At 43.1% G+C, this 21867-nt stretch overlaps 1 protein-coding gene across 3 annotated transcripts in view; it reads left to right on the plus strand.

The window, feature by feature from the left end:
• The window catches only part of MEGF11 (multiple EGF like domains 11), a 265958-nt gene that overhangs the window by 180435 nt on the left and 63656 nt on the right, over window positions 1-21867 (plus strand). For all 3 annotated transcript variants that reach the window (XM_061446583.1, XM_061446582.1, XM_061446584.1), the window contains one exon: window positions 6842-7016. In XM_061446583.1, the coding sequence (XP_061302567.1) occupies window positions 6842-7016 (175 nt within the window). The remainder of the gene's footprint in view (window positions 1-6841; window positions 7017-21867) is intronic.

The raw sequence follows: 21867 nt of genomic DNA on the forward strand, positions 1-21867 counted from the left end.
GCATGTATCTGTTAACCATCAGAACAGTTCTTCTACAGCCTGAAACAACCTGGCATATGGCCTTATACTGTAGCTGTAGTCTTCTAGGCATAAGAATTTTCATACGATGCCCATATGTATGTCAAATGACCCACTGAAGTTTAAAAATAGGGATATATTTACTCAAATCCATCACTTTGTCTCTTTTTATGAATGGGTTTTCCTGTTAGATCCATAGACAGCGAGGGGACTTTCAAAATGAAACCTAATTTGCTTCAGTTTATGTCTCGTGGCAAATTACCTTGTTGAAAACACTTGAGGCAGATGTATAAATAGACTGAAATCAATATCCTCAAGTCAGCCTATGGAACTGTAACAACATTGACATTGTCAAAGTAGACTTCTCATGTGTGCCTCTTTTTGCTCTTCATTCAATATGTGTACCTGTGAGATATTCAGGAAAATAAAGATCAGGGAAATATACCTAAAATGGAATAAACCCCATTTAAAAGGTCAGGTTTTGATGGTTTGTTCCCTTTTGCCTTTTTTAGGACCTGATTCTTGAGGTTCTCACTACTAAGAGCTAGAGCTGCAAACAGACTTGAGCACCTAACACGAGATAGGTTGAATTTACTTTCCCACTATAGGCTTCAATAAGTTTTGCAAACCCTGAAAAGGAAGAATTTAAGACTCTTCCTTATTGTCTTATTATCCTATTTACCTTTTGTAACTTCTTGCCTTGTTTACTGACTGCTGGAATTGCTATCTGGAGATTCCTTACTTCCTCACATGCAGTAAAGGGAGCGTGGACAGCAAAACCACCCTGGCCTGAGCTGTTCCACTGGACTAGAGTGCCCACATTTCCTTGCCATGCCTGCAAGATGCTGAGCCCCTCAGCTCCCACTTGATTTCCTCCGTTTTCTGTCTGTTAATGTTAAGCATTCATAGCCAAGTCAGCATGATGTAGGCTTCAGAGGGAGCTGGGGATAACTGATGCCCAAGCAAATCTGCCCTTGATACGGACATTCTTCAGTTTTCAACCAGGCAGGCAGGGACCTGACTGCCTTGCTGATGATGGGAAACCTACCTTGCAGTCCTGCAGCCTGTAAAAATACAAACACTCTCCTCAATTATGCATGCAAGCAGTCCCACCTAATTTGTGTGCATGCACACACACACTCACACACCCCCTCCACTTCAGGCAGATCTGTTTGTGTGCTTGAGATAGACTCCATTTGTCTCAGTCTTGGAAATAAACAGGTGACCTTTCTTGTGAATTCAAGTTCAGCTGTGAGTGGTGAGCCTTTGCTTAACGGGAAGTCAAAGCTCACAATGTATTATTTAAAAGCCTTGTAATTCTGATGATACGAGTCCTCTACGGAGAGCTCCAGCTCTGCTGGGTTTGCCTACAAGGAACCAGTGTTTGACACCTCAGAGGAGCTCTGTACAACAGGCTTCTATCACTCCTGATTATTTTGTGTATCATGAAATCATGGCCAAAAAAAGTAATACCCATAAGGCATGAGCAGAGCATCATACACAAACAGCTAATGTGTTGTACCAAGGATAGGGGTGTCAGGAGCTAAGGTGTGAATTCCTGCATGTCACATCACTCTGCAGCACCCACCAGTGGGCAAGGCTAAAACGTGTGGTAAATACAAGCTAAACTGCTCCTCTGTGAAAGCTCTTCTTCATGTGACCTGGAGGGTGAAAATGCACTCTTGGACAGTAGCTGACATGTTGGTCCTCACCCCAACTCCTGGCCTGCAGAAAGCTGCTTGTGTGCTCGTTTTCCTATAAAGCTGTACATAGAGTGGAAGGACTGCAGGCCACGACAGCCTGAGCTTGGCTGCTCTTTCTCAGCTAAGGGTTCAATTCAGTAAAAGTCTTTTTAGTGGGTGGAGGCTTTGGTTTTAAGGGTGCAAGAATTCATCCTGGGTTACTCAAAGAGGTGCTCTGGGGGTTTGCTAGAAGATCCTTCCTGAAAGAACAGACTGGCACAATCCAGCTGTGGAGAAGGATGAGGACTCAAGTTGGATCGAATCCTCTCACAGCTCTTTTCTGGGCACACCATGTGCCTGACAGATACGTTTTAATGCCTTCCCTCCCATCGCTGCTCCATCAGCTTCACTGGCAGCCTCCTCTGCTCAGATGGTATCTCCATTTCCTTAACAAATGAGTCTAGTCTCTCCATTGATAAAATCTCCCTTTTCCCTACATCTTATCACTGCTGTTCTGGAACAAAGAGGTACCAGCCAGCTGTAGATCAGTAAATGTTCTTTCATTCATCCATGGTATTTCAGCTTTCCATTTTTCAATATGCTCCTTAGAGTGCCATCAATTCCTGAGCCAAGGAGTGTCAGAGTTGATGGAAAATGACCTTCTCCAAAGGCACCCCGTATTCTGTACAAATCTTTCCACTGACTGTTTAACCAGTCCCATACAGTGCACTTCCCACCTGTCTCCTCCCATCCTTCTGCTGAATCTTTATCATGACTGGAATTGGTCTTCCAAAGTGATTCATTTACTGACAGCCATCTATTTTCCCTAGAAGCAGTTTAAACTGTTGGCTACTTGTAGCGATACCGGTGGGCAGGATAATTATATATAAACACTGAAAGAAGGTGATGGAAGCTTGCCTATTGCTGTCAGTGGTTTTGATTCATTTGATTTAGTTATTCGAGAGCTGGAATAGAAAGTTTTGACGGCTTTGAGGAGCAGGTTGGGGAGGAGCATTAAGAAATACACAATCAGCTTTTCTATTTTCATACGTCTATTTTAATGTCTGAAGAGATCAGTGTGATCATCTAGTCTAACCTCCTGCATAGTAATGGCTGAAGAGCATCATCCAATAATTTCTGCATCAAAGCACGCTGAAAGGCACTTTGTATGGAAACTCTGAACAACCCCAGAGTTAGGTAGTTTAGAATGTGTTGGTGACTTGGCCTGTCCTTCCACAGGGAAGGGTACACCTATGAAAATTCCCCTATGCAGAAAGCCCAGTGTACAATAGTCAGAAAGGCATAACCCTGGCTTGCTCTTCTGAAAAGCAGAGAGAAAAGTGGACAACTGGAATAGTCCTGAACACTGGTGAGGAGCCAGCATGCAGAGCCATATACCTTCAGTAATGTCTTTCCCAGGTCAGAGACGTGAGAAGGGAAGGAAGACACTGTGACAATGAAATGAAATGGATACATCCCCAGAGAATGAAAAGTCTGAAGGTCCAAACCCCATGTACTTTGCATGAAGTTTTGCCTTGACCGAAGTCAAGAGTGTGCTTGGACGAGGCTGATTTAGTATGGACACCAAAAGGCAGAAAATACTGTTAAGTAAGGTTTAGGGCTGTTGTTAATTAAGATGAGATGACTAGTGCTAGTGTATAAACAGAAAGTCAGGAAATTCACTGGGAAGAAGTTGTTTTGGCTGAAAGATGTGTGGAGAACAAATTCAGCAATTGGAACAGACTGTGCTGTCGAAAGGATTTCTTCTCCCAATTCGCCTGAAGAAAGTTACCCAGTTTCCTCAGATTTCCTCAAAATTAGATGCTTAAAAAATTTAAAGGTCAAAAAAAGACTTTGTGTTTTTCAGTTCAGCTAGTGAGTTAAAAATAAAGGTTCCTTTATGGCTGTAAATGTGGGTCAGAAACCAGGGACCATATTCTGGCTCCCAAACTGCAGCAAGAGCCATGGAACAATCTCCTTCTCCTGCCATGTTGTGCCTGGTGGACAGCTTCGTTTCTGCCTCTACCTGGCCTAGAGCCAGAGGACCACTTGGCTGCTTGCATTCACTCTAGGGTTTCGACACGATTCCTTCCTGTTATGCAAGAGGTTTGAAGAAATAGAAGTTAAGATTCAATGCACAATACTAATGTGTAACACTGCCAAAGTCTTTCAAGAGTGGGTTTGCTTTCTGGGATCTGTTGAAGGGAGGATTGACTCTTATCCATGCATTCAGGGAACCTTCTCTGGAGGAACTGTGTGTGTTTCTTGATTCCAGTTTATTAGTGGCATGGGGAAGTGCCTTACATATGCTGTAACCTGTGCTGCCAAAGTGTTCCATGGACTCATGAGACCTAGAAAGCTATCCAGAGCAGGAAGGAAGGAATTATACAAATAATTCACATTTCTAGCTGTATTTCATATTCTTTGCCCTAACACCTTTGCCATTAATGCCCCAATGCAACTAGCATTTATTTCACTGGGCAGTCTGGGTGCATAGGTGGTTGGATCATCATTTTACAAATGGGAAAAATGAAGGTAGAAAGAGTAAGGTACATGGACGGATTCACTGACAGGGTTGGGACAAGAACAGCTAGGTTAGACATCTAAATCTCAGCCACCTTCAGTGTCAAACAAGTGGTTTTGATTCAGGGCAATGTGTTCTCTGTATCTGAGAAAGTCTCCTGTGTCTCCTTGCTGGACACAGCCTGCAATTTAATTTCAGACCTAGCTATGTTGAGATCCTTTTCTTGTTAGGCTACCATAGTACTATAGTGTGTGTTACTGTGTGGTTTGACAAATGCTTTGGAAAGATTTATTCTGCTGTTGTCAAGAAGTTTCCCTTCCCTTGCTGTACAGTCTGTTCACCAACTGCTGCTACCTATCCAGAACTATTGTTATGGGTACCATAACTCTGGACTTTAATGTGGAGGCTTTTTCCTAATCCTACAATGCCAGCACTCTGTAAGGCACCAAAAGACAAATATTTCAAAGCACTAAAGACTGCCAGTGCTTGGCCTAGGAGAAAACCAGAACTCTGATATGTTCTGCTGGTAACAAAATTGTTCTTGCTTCAGTGGGAAGAGTCTACAGAAGCAGGGACCCAAACATCTGCACTGGACTTTTGCTAGCTCGTAGCCTCATGAAAGAGTGGACAAAGCATTAGCAAGGCAGAATATGGTTTCAACCTTCTACTGCACTTTGATTTGGAGTCCAAGCCCCCAGTCTCCTGCAGACTCTTCCACAAAACCTATTTGTTTCTTGCTTCTCATTTTAGTGCGTGTGAGCTTGCATGCATGCAAAAAGGAGACAACCTTGGAGTCGAAATTCTTCCTGAGTATAGTATTTCAATTGAATCGTCACAGGCTGATTCAGACTGCCATGATCATATATTACCTTTGAAAGATTAAATTTAGCCAACAGAAGCCGTTCTCGTGGAAGTGTATGATATAAGCAGCAGTAGTGAAAACAGAGAAACAACAAATCCACTTTAGAATAGTTCTTTAACGTTTAGCTTTCTGCTCCTATTAGGTAATGATTAATAGACACAGAGGGGGGAAAAGAACAAGCTTTTATTATTTCCATCTGAATGTTAAGAGGTGCTTTGTGAGCAACCATAATTTCAGGGACTGCTTTGTCAGAAGAATTTCATGGATGGTAGTTTGTTAAGCTGATGAATTGGTTTAATTAGTCACTAAAACACTATTTATGATGAAACATATGACACTCACAGAATCTGATCGTTCTTAGTCACAAGTATATGACTAACCTCTCCTACCAGTAATTGCTAGATGGATACTTGGAAATTACGTTTTATGAGGTTACCTTGAAAATTAACATATACAATATTAATTTTATAGGTGTAAAGGAACCCATTCAGTCGTGTCTGCAGCATTAAACCAGAGCAATAAGTTAATCATAAAGGAAAATAAATAGTTTCTATGAGGCAAGAAAGCAGGAGACAGGTCCATAGAGAGGTGCCACCCTGTAGAACCCCGTTCTCTCTTTATTGTTCTTGTTCTGAGAATAACAAAGAAAATCTGATTTCTAGCATAGTATTCCTCATCTTTCTCACTGAGGGGTAGGCAGCACTATTATGGGACAACCTCGTGCTGCAGAGGCGCCCAGATCATGCTGAGCTCTCAGGTGAAGCCTTACACAGCGTGAGGTCCTTTTCCAAAGATTAGATTCCCTCTCCATTCCCTTCTCTCTCTTTTGACCACCTCATCTCCCCAAACTGGACACCTCCTTGTACTCTCCCCTCCCATCCCCTGGAAACCTCACCTCACCAAACTGAGACTTATCACATCTCCAGCCTTCTCCTCCTTCCCTTGCCCCCGGCGCAGCCTCAGCGTGGCTCCTGCTGTGGGAAGTTACTGCCTTAAGAAAACCTGGGATAAGCCCTTTCTGTTTGTAGAAGAGAAATCGGTGAATAAACTGTTTCATAGCAGGAGGAACAAAGGAGTAAGTCAAGCCTGCCACCCAGCAGATACAGGAGGACCAGGCATTGTCCAGTTTTTTGGGCTTGATTCTCTGTTCTACTTTTCTCTCTGTGTGCTCTCACAGCAGTGTGGAATTGTCTGAATAGAAATGAAAGCCAGAAGATTAATGTTGGGCTGCAATGCTCATTATTCAGCAGAATGGAACTTGACTCATTCCCCTGCACAGCTGAGATTTAGTCCCAGGGCTCCTATTGACTCCTGCCCCAATTAATCCCAAGGCTTCAGGTAGTGATCAGTTCTGTTCACTATGGCTAAATATTCCCTGCAAAACTCTTTTCCCAAGGAGATTTTTCACTTCCAAAGCACTTCCCTTTCTACCACTCCCTGCTGAAAAGTTCTGCTGAGGTGGCACTCATTTTAAAACCCAAATTAAAGTAGAATAGAATTAGATTAGGTATTTGGAAGAAATTCTTCACTACTGGCACAGGGTGCCCAGAGAAGCTGTGGCTGCCCCATCCCTGGTAGAGTTTAAGGCCAGGTTGGACGGGCCTTGGAGCAAGCTGCTCTAGTGGAAGGTGTCCCTGCCCATGACAGGGGGTGGAAAGTGGATGAGCTTTAAGGTCCCTTCCAGCCCTGCTGTTGGTTACAGACTGTATTTTTCTTTCAGTCCTCATCTCCTTGGTGTCTGTCTCTCTCCACTAGCTGCCATCCATTGTCTGGAGAATGTAGCTGCAAAGCTGGCTGGGCTGGACTCTACTGCAATGAAACCTGTCCCCTTGGGTACTACGGTGAAGGCTGCCAGCTGACCTGCCCCTGCCAGAACGGTGCAGACTGTGACAGCATCACGGGGAAGTGTATGTGTGCGCCGGGATACATGGTAAGTGAGGGCTGGGAACAATGGGGCGTTTCAGAAAAGAGGAATTTAATCTGGTTTCAAATCATATTTGCATCAAAGTGGCCGGATGCAGGTAAGTTTTCCCTATTCTATTATAAATCCACATATTTCTCCTTTGAGCAGTGTCAATGTTTTACTTCTAGTTTACTCAACATTAGTATTGTAAGTTCATTACTGCTGTAAGGATAAAGACATGGTTTCCAGTCGTATATTCTAAGCAAGACAAAACATAAAAGATGTCAGATTATTGTATGCCTGGAAGAGCAGTAAAAGAGTTCTCATGGCCTTTCAGCATGTTCCCTGTCAGTCACACTGTGATTTTAATAGATCTTTGAAAATGGTACAAATGATAGAGCAATTTATGTCTTTTCTGAGCATACATGGCAGGTGTCTTTTACCTGAGCATCAGAAAGAGCTTCAGACATTCTGAGGTAAACAAGCATTACATTTTATAGACGAGATGGAAAATGGCTGAAGAAATCAGCCAAGATGAAGCAACAAAAATGCAAAATTAAAGATAGCCAGGTTGCAGCAGCAGATGTTAAGACATGGATCCAGGTATCCAGTCCTGCTACAGATGGGCATAATGCAACTCTGGCTGGTAAGTTCCCTGGTCATCTGAGTATGAAGTACCTCTTCCCTTCAGGAGCACACCATGGAGGAGATCTGCAGGCTATGCCTAAGAAACAATACTTCCTAAACAAATTATTTTCGAGAGGGAATTCCACCACAACTTCATTAGCAGTTGTCTTTCTGCAATTCATGTCCTGAATTTTACGTGTTCTGTCCCCACAGGCCTATCTTGATGTTTTCTATACTGTTGCAGTAATTACTAGTTATTATTACTAAGTTTACTAGAAATCAGACTTCAGATTCAAAGACATTCCCCAGGTTTTTATATTTATAGGGTATTTTTATGATTTTAGAATATATTTAGAACTTCCAATGATGTTTAGCAGCCTCCTACATGAGCTTTACCCTCTATTGGTTTAAGTTACAGCCTCCAAATGAGATGAATAGGTACCTTCAGATTCTAGGGATCATGAGATTTTATGATCTTTTTCTGTGTTGGAACTCTTCTGATTTGCAGTTATGAGACCTGGTGAACATCATACCAACTGCAGTGTTTAGGGTTTTCTAGGAAAAAAACAGTCTTCTTCTGAGGGGTGATAATGTTGCTGTCATCTATAGGAGAAGGCTGTGCAGCCGTGTGACAAGATCCATAGTGTGTGGGAGTCCTATAGGAGATCAGTGGGATGCTAAATGCTTTTAGGCTTTTCAGCCTCCCTCCATTTTAAATCCACACCAACTGTCATCTCCAGAACTGTGGAACTGGAGCTGTGGCTTAAAGACGCAAATTTTGTTCTCTGCTTCATGTCAACAGCTGAACCTGAAAGTTGGAACTTCTGTCTCATTTCCAACAGTTCTCTTGGTGCTGGCTATAAACAGATTTATTTAGGTGTGAGGGGTAGGGCTGTCAAAAGCATCTGTGCAAGACAGTAGTACTTAGAGCTGTGAAAACAAGAAGGGCTTGGAGCTTTGATTCCCCTACAGTAACAAACAACAGAATTTATCTTCTCTGTACAGTGGTGATATGCAGGTATTAACATAAGGTGGAGGAATGAAGGCAGCAGCATGTTAGTAACAAATGCAAAATAAAAAGATATCAAAATCCTCTTTCTTATCAGGAATGCTGTTCAAGTCTGCAGCACAAAAATATTTTGGGACCCTTCACCATACACATTTAAAAAAGCCCATATTTTGTCCAATATATATTGCTCCAAGACAGCATTATTGCAGGCATGAAGCCTGGGAAGTTCCTATTGCTTCAAAATAATGTTTAATCTCATAATAAAGAGCTTTCTTGCATTGACATTTAAACAGCTTGGTTATTGAGGATAGCTCTATAATCACTGAAGCATATTTAGGCATTAGTATCATTGCTTTCTCATAATATACTATAATCTCTGGCAATTAGTCCATGAGGGGAAGTAAAGCCTTGAAATTGCTAATTTATTGCCTCTGAAGAGTATTTGTCATTTGTATGCATTGCAGAATACTTGAGTTGCAATGGTTCTTTCAAATGCTAGAGAACATAGGCTGTAAAGAAAACTTGACAGGAACCTTTCCTTCCCACCACTCTCTTCCTGTGTGCTCCAGTGTCTGGGCAGGGAGAAGTGTCAGCACTGCTTCAACGCAGCCTGCAGGTCAAGAGAAAGATGCTGTGGGGCCAGAACCCTCTCAGGGCTTGAAGTGGCTTATCTCAATGACACACTCCAGACCAGGCTTTGCCTTCAAATATTCATGCCTGCCTCTTGCTGAGGCAATGGGGAGCTTTGCCTGCAGGTAGAATTTTGCCCTTGAATTCGGCAAGCCTGCAAACGAGTGGCGCGAGTGTTCGCGAATGCAGGATGTCTCTTTTGGCTGTGCTGACAACGGAGTGATGCTAATACAGAACTGGGCTGAGCTAATTAGCCAGAAAAGCCATAAATGAATCCCTCTTGCTTTTTCTAGCATGAGATTTGGCTGATGCAGCTACAGGGTCAGGAATTTTGCCATATGATTGGAAAGAACAAAAGTGGAAGCAACCCCTTACATTTTACAGAAACATTTGATCTACACATGAGCTTACATAGCAGAGCAGGCTGAAGGGTTTCTGAGCAAGGGGGAAAGGAAGAGAGTATGATGGGACATGGGCTATAACTGCACAATTTGACTGCAAAGGCCGGGGACTTTTTGGTTATTGGATGCCTCGAAAACATAGTGACAAAGAAATGACAGTCTTTCCCTGACAAAACACTCCTCCAGCCCACTTCTTCTGCACAGATGGCTTGGTTTCTGACTGTGCCCTGCCTCGGCTGTGTCAGGGCAGCTGGGCTGGGTTTCAGGATGAATCATCTGTAGTCGCAGCCAAAACAGGGACATTTTGTTGGGATGCAGAACAAGCCATTAAAAACACAAAGCATCTGGTCACCTTTATTAAATGTATTAAGTGGAAAGGCGGCCTTCCCATAGGTTGACACGTACGTGAGCAGAACACTGAATTTCTGGAAGTTAAGCAGAGGTTTAAAATAAAAATGTACATTGTAGCTCAGAAAATAATACGTTATTTATTAGCTGTGACATTTCCAGCAATTCAAATGCCAAGGCTAAATATTGGTGAGCTTGCAGGTTTGGATGGAACATCAAAACATTAGTTTTTTGATGAGTATTTCGGGTCAGACTCAGCCAACAAGATTTGCCCACACCTAGCTCTAAACCCAAATGACACTGTTACAAAGATGTTACTGGGTACCAATGCAGGTGATTTGTGTGAAGTTCTGATATGACTGCTCTGATATGACTGTGCTGGCACCAGGGGATTGCTCTATTTTAACTGTACGATGTCTAAACCACAGCGCAGACACTGTGTAGATTTGATGGAAGAGGTAGCTGAGAAATCAGTGCTCCACAATTGTACCCAAACCAGCCTGGGTCTTGGAGGCAGTATACAGGACAATAAAAACAGGATAATTGGAGTGGAGAGGACACAACAAAATCTTCATCCCAAAATCACAGAGCATATCTAGAGCTCCTCCCTACATGCTCCGGCAGTAGAGGAGGCTTGCACGCTGCAGGCCTGTTGGAAACCCTGTGCTTGTTGCATCTCACTTGGGAAGGGAGGATAAAGGTTGTATCAATTTAACTAAGAGGATTGCAGGGAATCATCATTATAAGGATGCCAATAGGGTACTTCCCTGAAACTGTTATTTTTAATGTATGTGAGGGCTGCCTCTTAGTACTCATGTGATGAATTGCCAGTGATGCTATTCTAAAGAATGGTTTTGAAAAACCATTCTACTGCCACCTCGTTTGTGGCAAGAAGGAATCTGATAAACACACACAGGGAGTACACAAAGGTTAGCCTTAAAAACTACACAGGGAGATTCTTGACTGGTAAAAAATGTATTCTTCCTCCCACATGCAAATAGTCACTCCTTGCAATAAATTACTTGGGTGCAATTATGGGGGTAGTGAAAGGGGTTATACTAAATTGTACCTTTCCCTCCTTCCAAATTCTGCTTAAGATGCTCTCTTACAAGCCCACTAAAGTCAGCTGTGCAATAAGGACGTAAAAGAAATCAGGAGTGGCCGTGTCCTCTCTTCTTTTGTTTTTGGTTCATTTAATTTTATTCCTGTAATTCAATAAACATGGTGAAGAAGGCTAGAGGATATGAATTAAATATGACAGGAGACCACAGGAATCCTGACCTTCTGTCTCACAAGGCAATCTTGAAACCAACCCCCTGCACGTCCCTATCAGCATTCTAGCTACAGAGATCATAAATGCTGTTGCAATGCAACTAAGTTCACCTTCCCTATTGCACAGCTAATTGCAATTTCCCTCAGAAGAGTGGCTATCTGGAGACCTCACCCTGTGACAGGCCTTTTTTCCTTATGGATGCTTTGTTTTCTTCCTTTGAAAAATGGATTTGACTTCAAATGCTTTCATTCTGTCTATTGTGGCAAGGAAATGTGTAGTTAAAACATTTCTCAGCCAAGACACACTGAGAAAACTTTAACACTTATCTGCAGAATGTGCGGTCAGCTTTTACTTTGGTGGGCACTTAGGTCTATATTTCACTTCTAGATGACAGAACTTATATTACTCTAAAGAGTTCATCTATTTATGCTGCAATTTTTTGAAGGCCTGTCTGCTTTTATTGAGCCCTGCATGCTGGCAAGCAAAGCTAGCACTTCATCACCAAAATGAAAGAATCCATTCTGACATTCTTCTTTTCCTCGAATATACTCGTAGATCCCATACAAACCAATCGCAGTGCAGGCAAGTATGGAAACTATAGCAGTGATTACCTCTTCCAGAAGATTTTTCAGCTTTTGGAATGTCACTTGGGTTCCCTAAGACTTTCCAAGGTATATCCCAGTCCTGTGCATCTATAACCATTTGCATCTGCTGTTGATGTTGCATCAAAATTGCATTTTAAAAGCGTAATAAAACAATGTCTTTCAAGTATATTCTTATACCAGTGCTTATGCATATATACCTCCAGCTGAGCTCAGTAGGAATCTGTGCACTGAAATACTGAACACAGACTTAATCCAGATCTCTAAGTCCACACTTTTGTCTGGAATGCCAGAGTTCCTCAGCATAATGCTTTCTCTGCCACAGGGGTGCAAACTGCTTTCAAGATTTACACTGGAGACCAAGTTTACAGCCTGCCTGCACGTTGGAGTAGAAGTCAGTCCGTGTAACACGCAATAAGCAATAGCTCGAGTACTTCGTAAAACGGATGTATATTATAGTGCTATAAACCTATTCAAATACACAGGAACTGTATGACAAGCTTGCTAATGGATGATATCAGTGCAAACACCCCTCATGGTGTCAGGCTAGTCTTAGTCCACCCCATGCCTACCCAGGGAGGAAAATGACCAATTTCTGCTTCTATAGAAATGAGGAGAACCATAATTTTGTGTTACTTATAGAGGTCATAAGGAACTTACAGGTCCAGTCTGTTGAGTATTCCAGCCATGGCCAGCTTCCTTCTGGCACATACAATATCTCTTGCTCCCTGAAGAAAAAAACAGAGGAGAATAAAACCAATCTTTCCCTCTATATTAAAAGAAAATTGGAGCCTGCTGTCCTGTCCTACACCTTTAAAATTCTCTCTGTTGTCTGAAAGGGGGAAAAAAAGTAAATAGAAAAGAGCCCCTTATCTTATCTTCAATTGAATTTTCCCTGAAGGACTGAAATCCCAGGTAGTTCAGGAGGAATTGGAAGAGTCGTTGCCTGTAGGTGTTTTCTAAACACTGAAGGTACAAATTTATCAGTTTCTTCCCTCTCTTCTACATATTTGCTTTCATCTTTATTCTGAATGTATCATCCTTCCCCGCTTCAGAAGGAAGCAGGAAAAAATGAATGAGACTTCTTTGTCTCATAAGCCTCTGCTTTAGTAGTGAAATTACTTATGAATTCCACAAAATTCTTCATCTACCAAATGAACCGAAGGTTGGAGATAGCGGATCTGGTGTGGGGGCTTTAACTCATTTAAATGATCCCCTTTCTCTTTGAGATAATTCCAGAAGTACTTCAGTGGAAGCTCATTTCAGAGCAACAGGGCACCTCATCAAAAGGTTGAAAAAGAGAAGACGAGGGGAAAAAATCTTCAATAGAGCCCGTGTCCTTTTATCCTTGATTTACGGAGCATATCAGTTACCCCCCTTTGTTAAGAGCTCTTTTCATTTATAGTTATAAAATAAATTCAACCATTTTATCAAGATGTTCTTGTTACCAGCCACCAGTATAAATTTTACTTGCTGGAGGTGAGGAAAAGCTTTTCTGGCACAGCAGTTGTCCAATTAACTGGAGTATTACAGGCAACAGCAATAGTTTGCCCAGTCTCATTTCAGGAATTACCTCGGTGCACAAGGAAGATGCATTTTCTTCTCACTGGTTTCCTATTTGTGTTCATAATCCAATGTCTCAAAACCATTGTGAATGGCTGGCAGTAGTGGCGATGGGTATGATAAGGCATCCTCACTATGCAGGTGGGTTTGAGCATGGGTTGTAGCTGGCAGTAAGGGAATTATTAATTAATAACAGAAGACTCTGTGGAGACCTTACAATAGCTTCCAGTACCTAAAGGGGCCTCCAAGAAAGCTGGAGGGGTTTTTATAGGGGCATGTAAGGACAGGCCAAGGGGAATGGCTTTAACCTGCCAGAGGGGAGACTGAGATGAGCTCTTAGGCAGAAGCTCTTCCCTGTGAGGGTGCTGAGGCGCTGGCACAGGGTGCCCAGAGAAGCTGTGGCTGCCCCATCCCTGGCAGTGTTCAAGGCCAGGTTGGACACAGCGGCTTGGAGCAAGCTGCTCTAGTGGAAGGTGTCCCTGCCCATGGCAGTGGTTGGAACTGAATGAGTTTTAAGGTCTCTTCCAACCCAAACCATTTGATGACTCTATGATTCTATGATACCATGAAGTACAATAAATTGTCCTCTAAGTAATGGGGCTAAAAGAGCTTTATTTTCCACAGATTTATATCCTTAGTCCCCTAGCCTTTCCTTCCCAATTATAGGAACACCGTCTCTCTATCAGGTCTCCTGTGACACTTTGCTAGCAAAGGACACTCAGAAGAGCTCATGGACCTCAAATTCACATAACCCCCTCCCTGCACAACCAGGTTAAAGGTACCATGCATCCATTCCCTAAAAAGAAAGGATTTTGCCTGAACAAAGACTGAATATTAAGTCATGAAGTGGAATAAATTGATTCCCATGCTCCTAGACTTGGAGCTGTTTCCCATTTATAGGTTTTTTCCTGTTTTCCCTCAATTATTCAGAAGTTCTTAGCAGACTTCATTTTAAGGTGTTTGGGAATATCCTACCCGTAGCCAGGACTAATTCCTCAGCTAGCCTTTAAGTATAGAGACACAGGCAGCGGAGAGGCAAAACCAGCCCAAGGTGAACTATCATTGGTGATGCCAGAAGCAGCACAAGAGGGAAAGTCCCAGCTCGGCTACAAAGAGAGTAGTGGGATGCACCTGAAGGAACAGCAAAAAGACCTGGAAGTTTCAATGTGTTCTGAATGGTTTGGAGAGGTTCATTTTGCCAAAGTCAGCAAGAAGGAAATGCAGCCTCTTTGATAACCAATATTGATGGGAGTTTAGATCTGGGGGTAAAGTGAAACACTGGGATATAGGAAATTCAACTAAAATAACTTCAAAAAAATAGAATATGTAACTGTGCCCTTGGAAACCGTGTTGAGAAAAGTTACAAATGATATCCACGTGGTGCTTGAAAAGCAGATAAAGCCGAGAATACTAGTGAGACCATCAGTCACAATAACACAATCAGGTCCTCTATGCTATCTGTGTGTGTGTCCTACATCCCCCTTTCCAGGTTCTGGACTCTGAGGAATGCACTGTCCTTCAGACTTGCATTTTCTTGATATCTTCTACAGGAAGATAAACCTGAAAAACCACCTGATCAGTTTTCTTAGGCTTACAAATTACTTCACAAGTGGATGCAGAGCAAGAAGAGGATCTCAAGCAGGCAACGAAAGAACCCCTCTGTTCCATACAGCCTAATTAAGAGTGAGCTGGAAAACTGTTCTTGAAAGGAAAGCACTGTCACTTCCCAGTTGTATTGAAGTTTTCCTATCAGCCTGGCTGCATGTTGGAAGGTCTGAGTTCATTAACATGAATTCAAAACATCTCATGCCCAGTGTTTTGATACATTCCTCACATAAACAGAGCTGGTCAGGGATCATTTGTACCTATCAGGACTATTGCATATTTATAGACTAGAGGAAAACTACCTGTGAGTTGCATCTTGATGTCCCTTTTCATTGATGACCTCTGAACTTTGTTACCCACTTCTCCATGCATACAGAAGTAGATATTTATGTGCACAAAATGGCTGGGGTTTGTAGGCCACTGGGACCAGTAACAGACTATAAAGTTTTGCATCCCAGGGCTACTAGGGCTGATCCTGGCCAGGTCAGTGCAGACTGAAAATTATCTTCCCTTGGCTGTGCAGTGGCCTGCACGGAATGACTTTGGTCTCAGTCCAGCTCACTGTGGATCAGTACTGACATCACAAACCGCATTTCTATCAGCAGTGACTGGCAAATTTGCTGGCAGACTGAGCTCTTGCTCCATTTTACCTTCACAAGCCATTGCTCCAGGTCAAGCTTGGTGGCATGGCTGTGTTCTCTGTTTCAAAGTCCCCATAGGACTTTTTCAGAGGACAAGCAGCAGAGGTATTCAGGGCTGTTGAAACAGCACCCTTCATAAGAAATTCTTCCCTGTGAGGGTGCTGAGGCGCTGGCACAGGGTGCCCAGAGAAGCTGTGGCTGCCCCATCCCTGGCAGTGTTCAAGGCCAGGTTGGACACAGGGGCTTGGAGCAAGCTGCTCTAGTGGAAGGGGTCCCTGCCCATGGCAGGGGTTGGAACTGGATGAGCTTTAAGGTGCCTTTCAACCCAAACCATTCCATGATTGTATGATTCTAGGACAAGCATTGCAAGTCACCCAGATTGTTCTGCATCTCTCTTAAACGGCAGGTACCTTTCTGAGAAGCCAATCCACTTCTGAGGTGGCCCTGCCACATGTAGACTAGGAAACAATGAACATCACCTCAACGCAAAGAAACTGGATGTGGTCCAAAAGCATTATTTTGATAACAGCTCATAAATGGATTCTTCCAGCTCTGCTCTGTTACAGGAGAAAATATCCTACATTCCGATCCCAACAGGGAAGATCATTATGGGCAGGCCACCTGTGTATTCCCAGGCTTTCAGCCTAAGCTGCTCCACTATTGACTTTTATATCGATGAAGCAGGTGCTTGATGCCTATTAGGCTTGTTGGTGTTCTCCCCCCGGGGCTCCTATTCACCAATTAGACATTCCAGCTGGAGCACCGGCAGCCGCAGCGTTTAGGAGCCGGTGTTTTCCTAACCCCCGACAGCATTCATGGCAGCACCTGGCTACATGAGCCCTAATGAAGGGTCTTCTCTCACACCAGGGCCTTTGCTGTATGCTTTTGAGCAGGTGATCTGTTGTACCGGTGTATTTAACAAGGTCACTGGATGCACAAGACATGGTGGGTGTCCCTCAGTTGTGGAAAATACATCCCCTTCTTTGAATTCAGTGGCATTTTTTCAGATGCTTTTATGAACTACTGCTGTTTTATTTTGTTTGCTCGCTCCCTTAGCAATGTAAAAGCTTCAGAAATTGTCTGTGACAGCTCAAATTCCACTTTGTCAGCCCAGGTTTGCCTGAACACAACTGCTAGCTTCAGTAGGATTGCCCCAGATATACAGGAGTGGAGTTTGCCTCAGTGACTGCCTCTACTAATGAGAACTTACTCAGTCACACACCGTGTCTATAAGTTGATAAGAACTGTGAGCAAATCCCAGGTCTCCTCCTTTTCTTATATTTACTTCTACTTCTGGGCTCTGCTGCAGTTTTGTTTACCTGAATAACTCCAAAGTTTTCATAAGTGGGTCCAAAGGAACCAACTTCATACAGAAAGCCTGGCTGCCTCTGCCTTTGTTGCTAGTTGACATATTTCCTCTATTTTATCCTTGATTGGCAATGTGGCTGTGCCAAATTGCATTTCAGTTCCTATAGCCTCATTCAGAATCAGCAGAGCCCAATATTCTGTTCAGACTGAGTTATTTGACCTGAATTTTGAGGGGGAATAAACTTGCCAATAACAGTGTCTCTTTTCATCTATTACACTTCAAAATGGGTATGTCTCTATCCACACTATCTGTGGATCTATGCGTAAAAGTGCTGGTAGTTGACTCTCCTGGTAGTTCAAATTGCAAACTGACTTCATTAAAACCACCTAAGCATAGGATTTAACACACAGGTTAGGGTTTTTTCATTGTATTTTCTGTCTAACTACAGTGTCAAAGGAAAAGACTTTATCCTTTACAGTCGGAAGTGTATAAATGGAAAATCCTGGTTGTGTTTTCCTATGCCAAAGAGGAACTGAAATTGTACCAGATTTTGAACTCTTTTTGCTGAAGGTTTTTGGATTTAGGAAGATCTGTGGAAGTTTGATGGGGGATATCTGTTTATCTGCTGTGTATGACTGCCAGGTTATTTACCAGCTTTTAGAAGGTACGTCGCAAACCCCGTTAGCTTGAAGTTGATGTATCTTTGCTTTTCTAGATGCTTTTTTGTTTTGATCCTCTCACCTGTGGATTGTGCAGCTCGGAACCACTGTCAAATGCAGGTGTTAGCATCATCAGCTCCATACCTGGGTATTTTCCATCCACGTTGTGGCTTCTGTGGCTTCAGTACTCTTAGCAAGAGACTAGCTGGGGATACCTGCTCTGTGCAGCACATTTCACTCCTTCTGGACTCAGTCCATCCTGTCTGTGTGAACAAGAGCTCAGGGATGTGCTGATGTACTGGTCTTGTTTGGCAGCTTCTGTTACAGGGACCATGCTGGTGAGTGGGGTAGAGAAGTTTAGATTTGAGACTGTGCTTGGGCATTATCCCTAATTGTATGGCACAGCTATAGAAGAATTTGGAAAGGAAGTTTGCAAATAGTGCACAGCTATTGGGATTATCAAACATAAAGATAGCGGCAAATTGGGGGAAAGGTTTCATGTTACTGCATGACTGGGTAGGTTGAAATTCAGTGTTCAAAAATGCAGAGTAACAGGTGACAGGAAAGTAACATGAAGCAAATACACAAAAGGTGAGTTCTAACTTAATTCCTAGCATTCAGGGAAGGAGCTCAGGCAATCACAGTGGATAGTTTTGTGAAAAGCACAAATGTGTGCTCAGCACAGGTCAAAACCCAAGCAAATCCAGAGGACCAGATAGAACAGTGAGAGTGATCAGGAAGAGAACAAAACTGGTTGGGAAAAAACCCATTTTTGAGGTATTGTGTAAATCCATAATATATCTAAATCTCAAACTACTGCACACAGTTTGGCTGATTCCTGCTTACAAAGGATGTAATGAAAGTAGCGAGTGGTGACAAAGATCATCTTTTATATGGAATAGCTTCTATACAAAGAATGACTCGATAAGCTACAACTGAGCGCAGAAAACAGATGGCTGAGGAGGGATATGATAGAGGTCTATGGAACTTCAGATGGTGTATAGAACGTGAACAAGGAATAGTTATTTACTATTTCTAATAACACAGGAACAAGGGGCAGCCAATTAAATGATTGCACAGCAGGTTTGAAGACAAAGATAGTGCTTTTCACAGAATGCGTAATTAAATTGTGAAATGGCTCCCATAAAATGAGAATAGGAGAGTGGGATGATTTTGCTTAGAAAAGGGGTCACCAAGGGTAGATATGTGAGAGGTCTCCTACACCGCCGGGGAAGGGGGAGAAGGAATGACTATTTGCCATTTATCACAGTATAAGAAGTTTCCCAATTAAAAATCAGGCAGTGGATTTGAAACAAACAAATAAAGATAATTTTTCTCCTTTCTATTTATAATTAAACTGTGGATCTTCTTGCCAGAGGATGTCATAGAGGCTGAAAGGATAAATGATACCTTTTATTTCCTGGTTTTGCTAATGTCCTTTTTGCAGAACTGTTCAGAGTTGTCAGCCAGAGCCCAGATTTATTATTGCAAAGAAGTCAGGAGGCCACAGTTGTTCTACAAGGTAGATCTTGTACTGTGCCACTCAGGCTGTGTGGACAGAGCAGAAACCATCTCTAATTTCCAGACAAGGGTACTCCAATAAAATAGCTGGTGCAGAATTGTCATGGCCTGCTCTGGATTCTCACTCTGAGGTACACTGCACTGCAATGCTTATCTGTAGTTCCAAATGGCATAGGTTTCAGTTAGCCACTGATTTATTCTGCCCAAATCTGGGAAAGAAAACTATGGAACTTCACAGAGTGTGTTAAAACCTTTCCTTTGCATAGTAAACTCCAACTCAGACCCCTCCATTTAAAGAAGGCAGAGGAAATAGGTTCTGTTTGTCTTTACCAGCAGCATTCAAGGACTGCAGTTTAGTATTTTGACATATTTAACTCACTTCTTCCTGTGGTTTGGACATAAGTAGCTTGTTGAGTACACCACGAAGAGCACAGGTACCAAGTGTATACTTCTCAGCTGTGTAAATACTTTCCACTAACTTGAAATAATACACATTATGCCTGGGCCATTTTACCTTTGGGGACATTAAACTGTGATATGGCCATGGTTTTTGGAGCAGTTTAGAATAGCAGTTGATCAAAGCTGGTTATAGTAGCAGCAATGAGCCCCACGGATATTAGACTTTTTACAGCTTCCCCAGAGTTTAACTTTAAAATATCATGAGAGTTTGCTCCTGGTCTCATCTGAATAAATGTGAAGTGGCCCTATTCCAGATTTAAATTTCTTTAAGTAAACAGAGGACTTGGTTATCCAGCTGGTCCCATAATGTATCTTTGTAATCCTCCTGATACAGACATGATTGACCTGACTTGATAATTTACCACAGAATCCCAGGCTGATTTGTGTTGGAAGGGACCTTAAAGCTCAGCTGGTCCCAAACCCCTGCCATGGGCAGGGACACCTTCCACTAGAGCAGCTTGCTCCAAGCCCCTGTGTCCAACCTGGCCTTGAACACTGCCAGGGATGGGGCAGCCACAGCTTCTCTGGGCACCCTGTGCCAGCGCCTCAGCACCCTCACAGGGAAGAGCTTCTGCCTAAGAGCTCATCTCAGTCTCCCCTCTGGCAGGTTAAAGCCATTCCCCTTGGCCTGTCCCTACAGGCCCTTGTCCAAAGCCCCTCTCCAGGTTCCCTGCAGCCCCTTCAGGCACTGGAGCTGCTCTAAGGTCTTGCCTTAAGAAGCCTTCCCTTCTCCAGGCTGACCCAGCCCAGCTCTCTCAGCCTGGCTCCAGAGCAGAGCTGCTCCAGCCCTCGCAGCACCTCTGTGGCCTCCTCTGGACTCACTCCAACAGCTCCACACCTCTCTTGTGTTAGGGCCCCAGAGCTGGATGCAGTATCTCTTCCCATTAACTAAATCTAAACCCATGTATTACAGATATTTTCATTTCCACCTGAAATATCTGCTCCATCAACAATCTCCTGCAGAATTAGGAGGTTTTTTTCATATCTTGTGTTTCCGTAGCCAACTGCTGGGGCTGGCCAAGCACTGAACATCATCTGATTTAGCTGAACCTCCATCATGTTTCCTGAGCTGTGCATGGCTGTGCTGCTTGTACTCCATTACAGCCTGCCTGTGGGAGGTTGTCCTCTCAGGTATGATGCTCCTTCTCACTCGATGAGATGTCCCGAGGAAACGATGTAGGAGTTGTTTTAGCCAGTCTAAATCCAATCTCCTATTTTGGGAGAGGTCCCTCCTGGATAAATGTGTTCTGTGATATTTTATTAGGTGAAAAGTGCTGACTGTATTAAAAAAAACATGTTCAGAGGTGGATGATCATCTTTTTTACTCTCCTCGCTACTTTCCTGGTGAATACATTTAATTATATGATGCTGTATTCATTGCCTTGCTGACACTAGTGCTCTGCAGTTAAGGCCCGAATACTAAACCAGGCAGATATTCAGGTGTTGTAAAGTTAGTCTAGATTCTCTGGCCAGCAACAGTGCTACTTTGATTTACGGGAAGCAGAGGGGAGGGTGCAATCCCCCCTTGCTCTCTTTATTGAATTCTCTTTCTTGTTTTTTGATGTCCATATTTAGGTAGCTTGAACAGTAGGAATGGATTTTTTAATTGCAGATAACTGACTGATATTGGGCATGTTTGTAGTGGAAACTTGAAAACTATTCCCTGGTGGTGAGGGGGATTAAAGCGCTCACTGACAGAAATCCAACCGCAGCTTTGCTGAGGTTTAGTATGCAAAATCCAATTTTTGTAATGGGAGTTCTATTTGTATTTGCCTTCACTTGATTTCATTGAGGCAAGAAAATAGCCTCACAAAGCTGGAATTTACTGGCTTTGCTCTTACACAGCACCAGTCCACCATCAGTTTTATTGTTCCTCTTGGATGTATGAAGCGTGGTGGAGCCAAGATGCTGGAGGACAGGGGAGTGGTGAGATTCTGTGCACTCTGGGCTTCTAAAGATGAGACCTGTCCCGCACACAGTGTCTATTAGTTTGCCTGTGTGGGTTTACTGTACATGGGTCATGGAATACCCTATGGAAAAAAACCTCTGTTCCTGGAATGAGGGCAGCCAGGGCAGCTCTGCTGCAAGCAGTGCACCTTGCCTCCCTTACCTCTTTCCCATGAGTTAGTGGGATAGGGGCATATTCAGACATGAGACCTCAGGGCCGATGCCCTGGATTCCCAGTCTGAAAGGACCCTGAGCCACGTGCAGTGCCTGACTCCTGGGACACA

The sequence above is a fragment of the Pezoporus flaviventris genome, unplaced genomic scaffold, assembly GCF_033815535.1.
Source record: "Pezoporus flaviventris isolate CSIRO_AGI_PZ_B2104156 unplaced genomic scaffold, CSIRO_AGI_Pfla_v1 ptg000006l, whole genome shotgun sequence".
Lineage (NCBI taxonomy): Eukaryota > Metazoa > Chordata > Aves > Psittaciformes > Psittacidae > Pezoporus > Pezoporus flaviventris.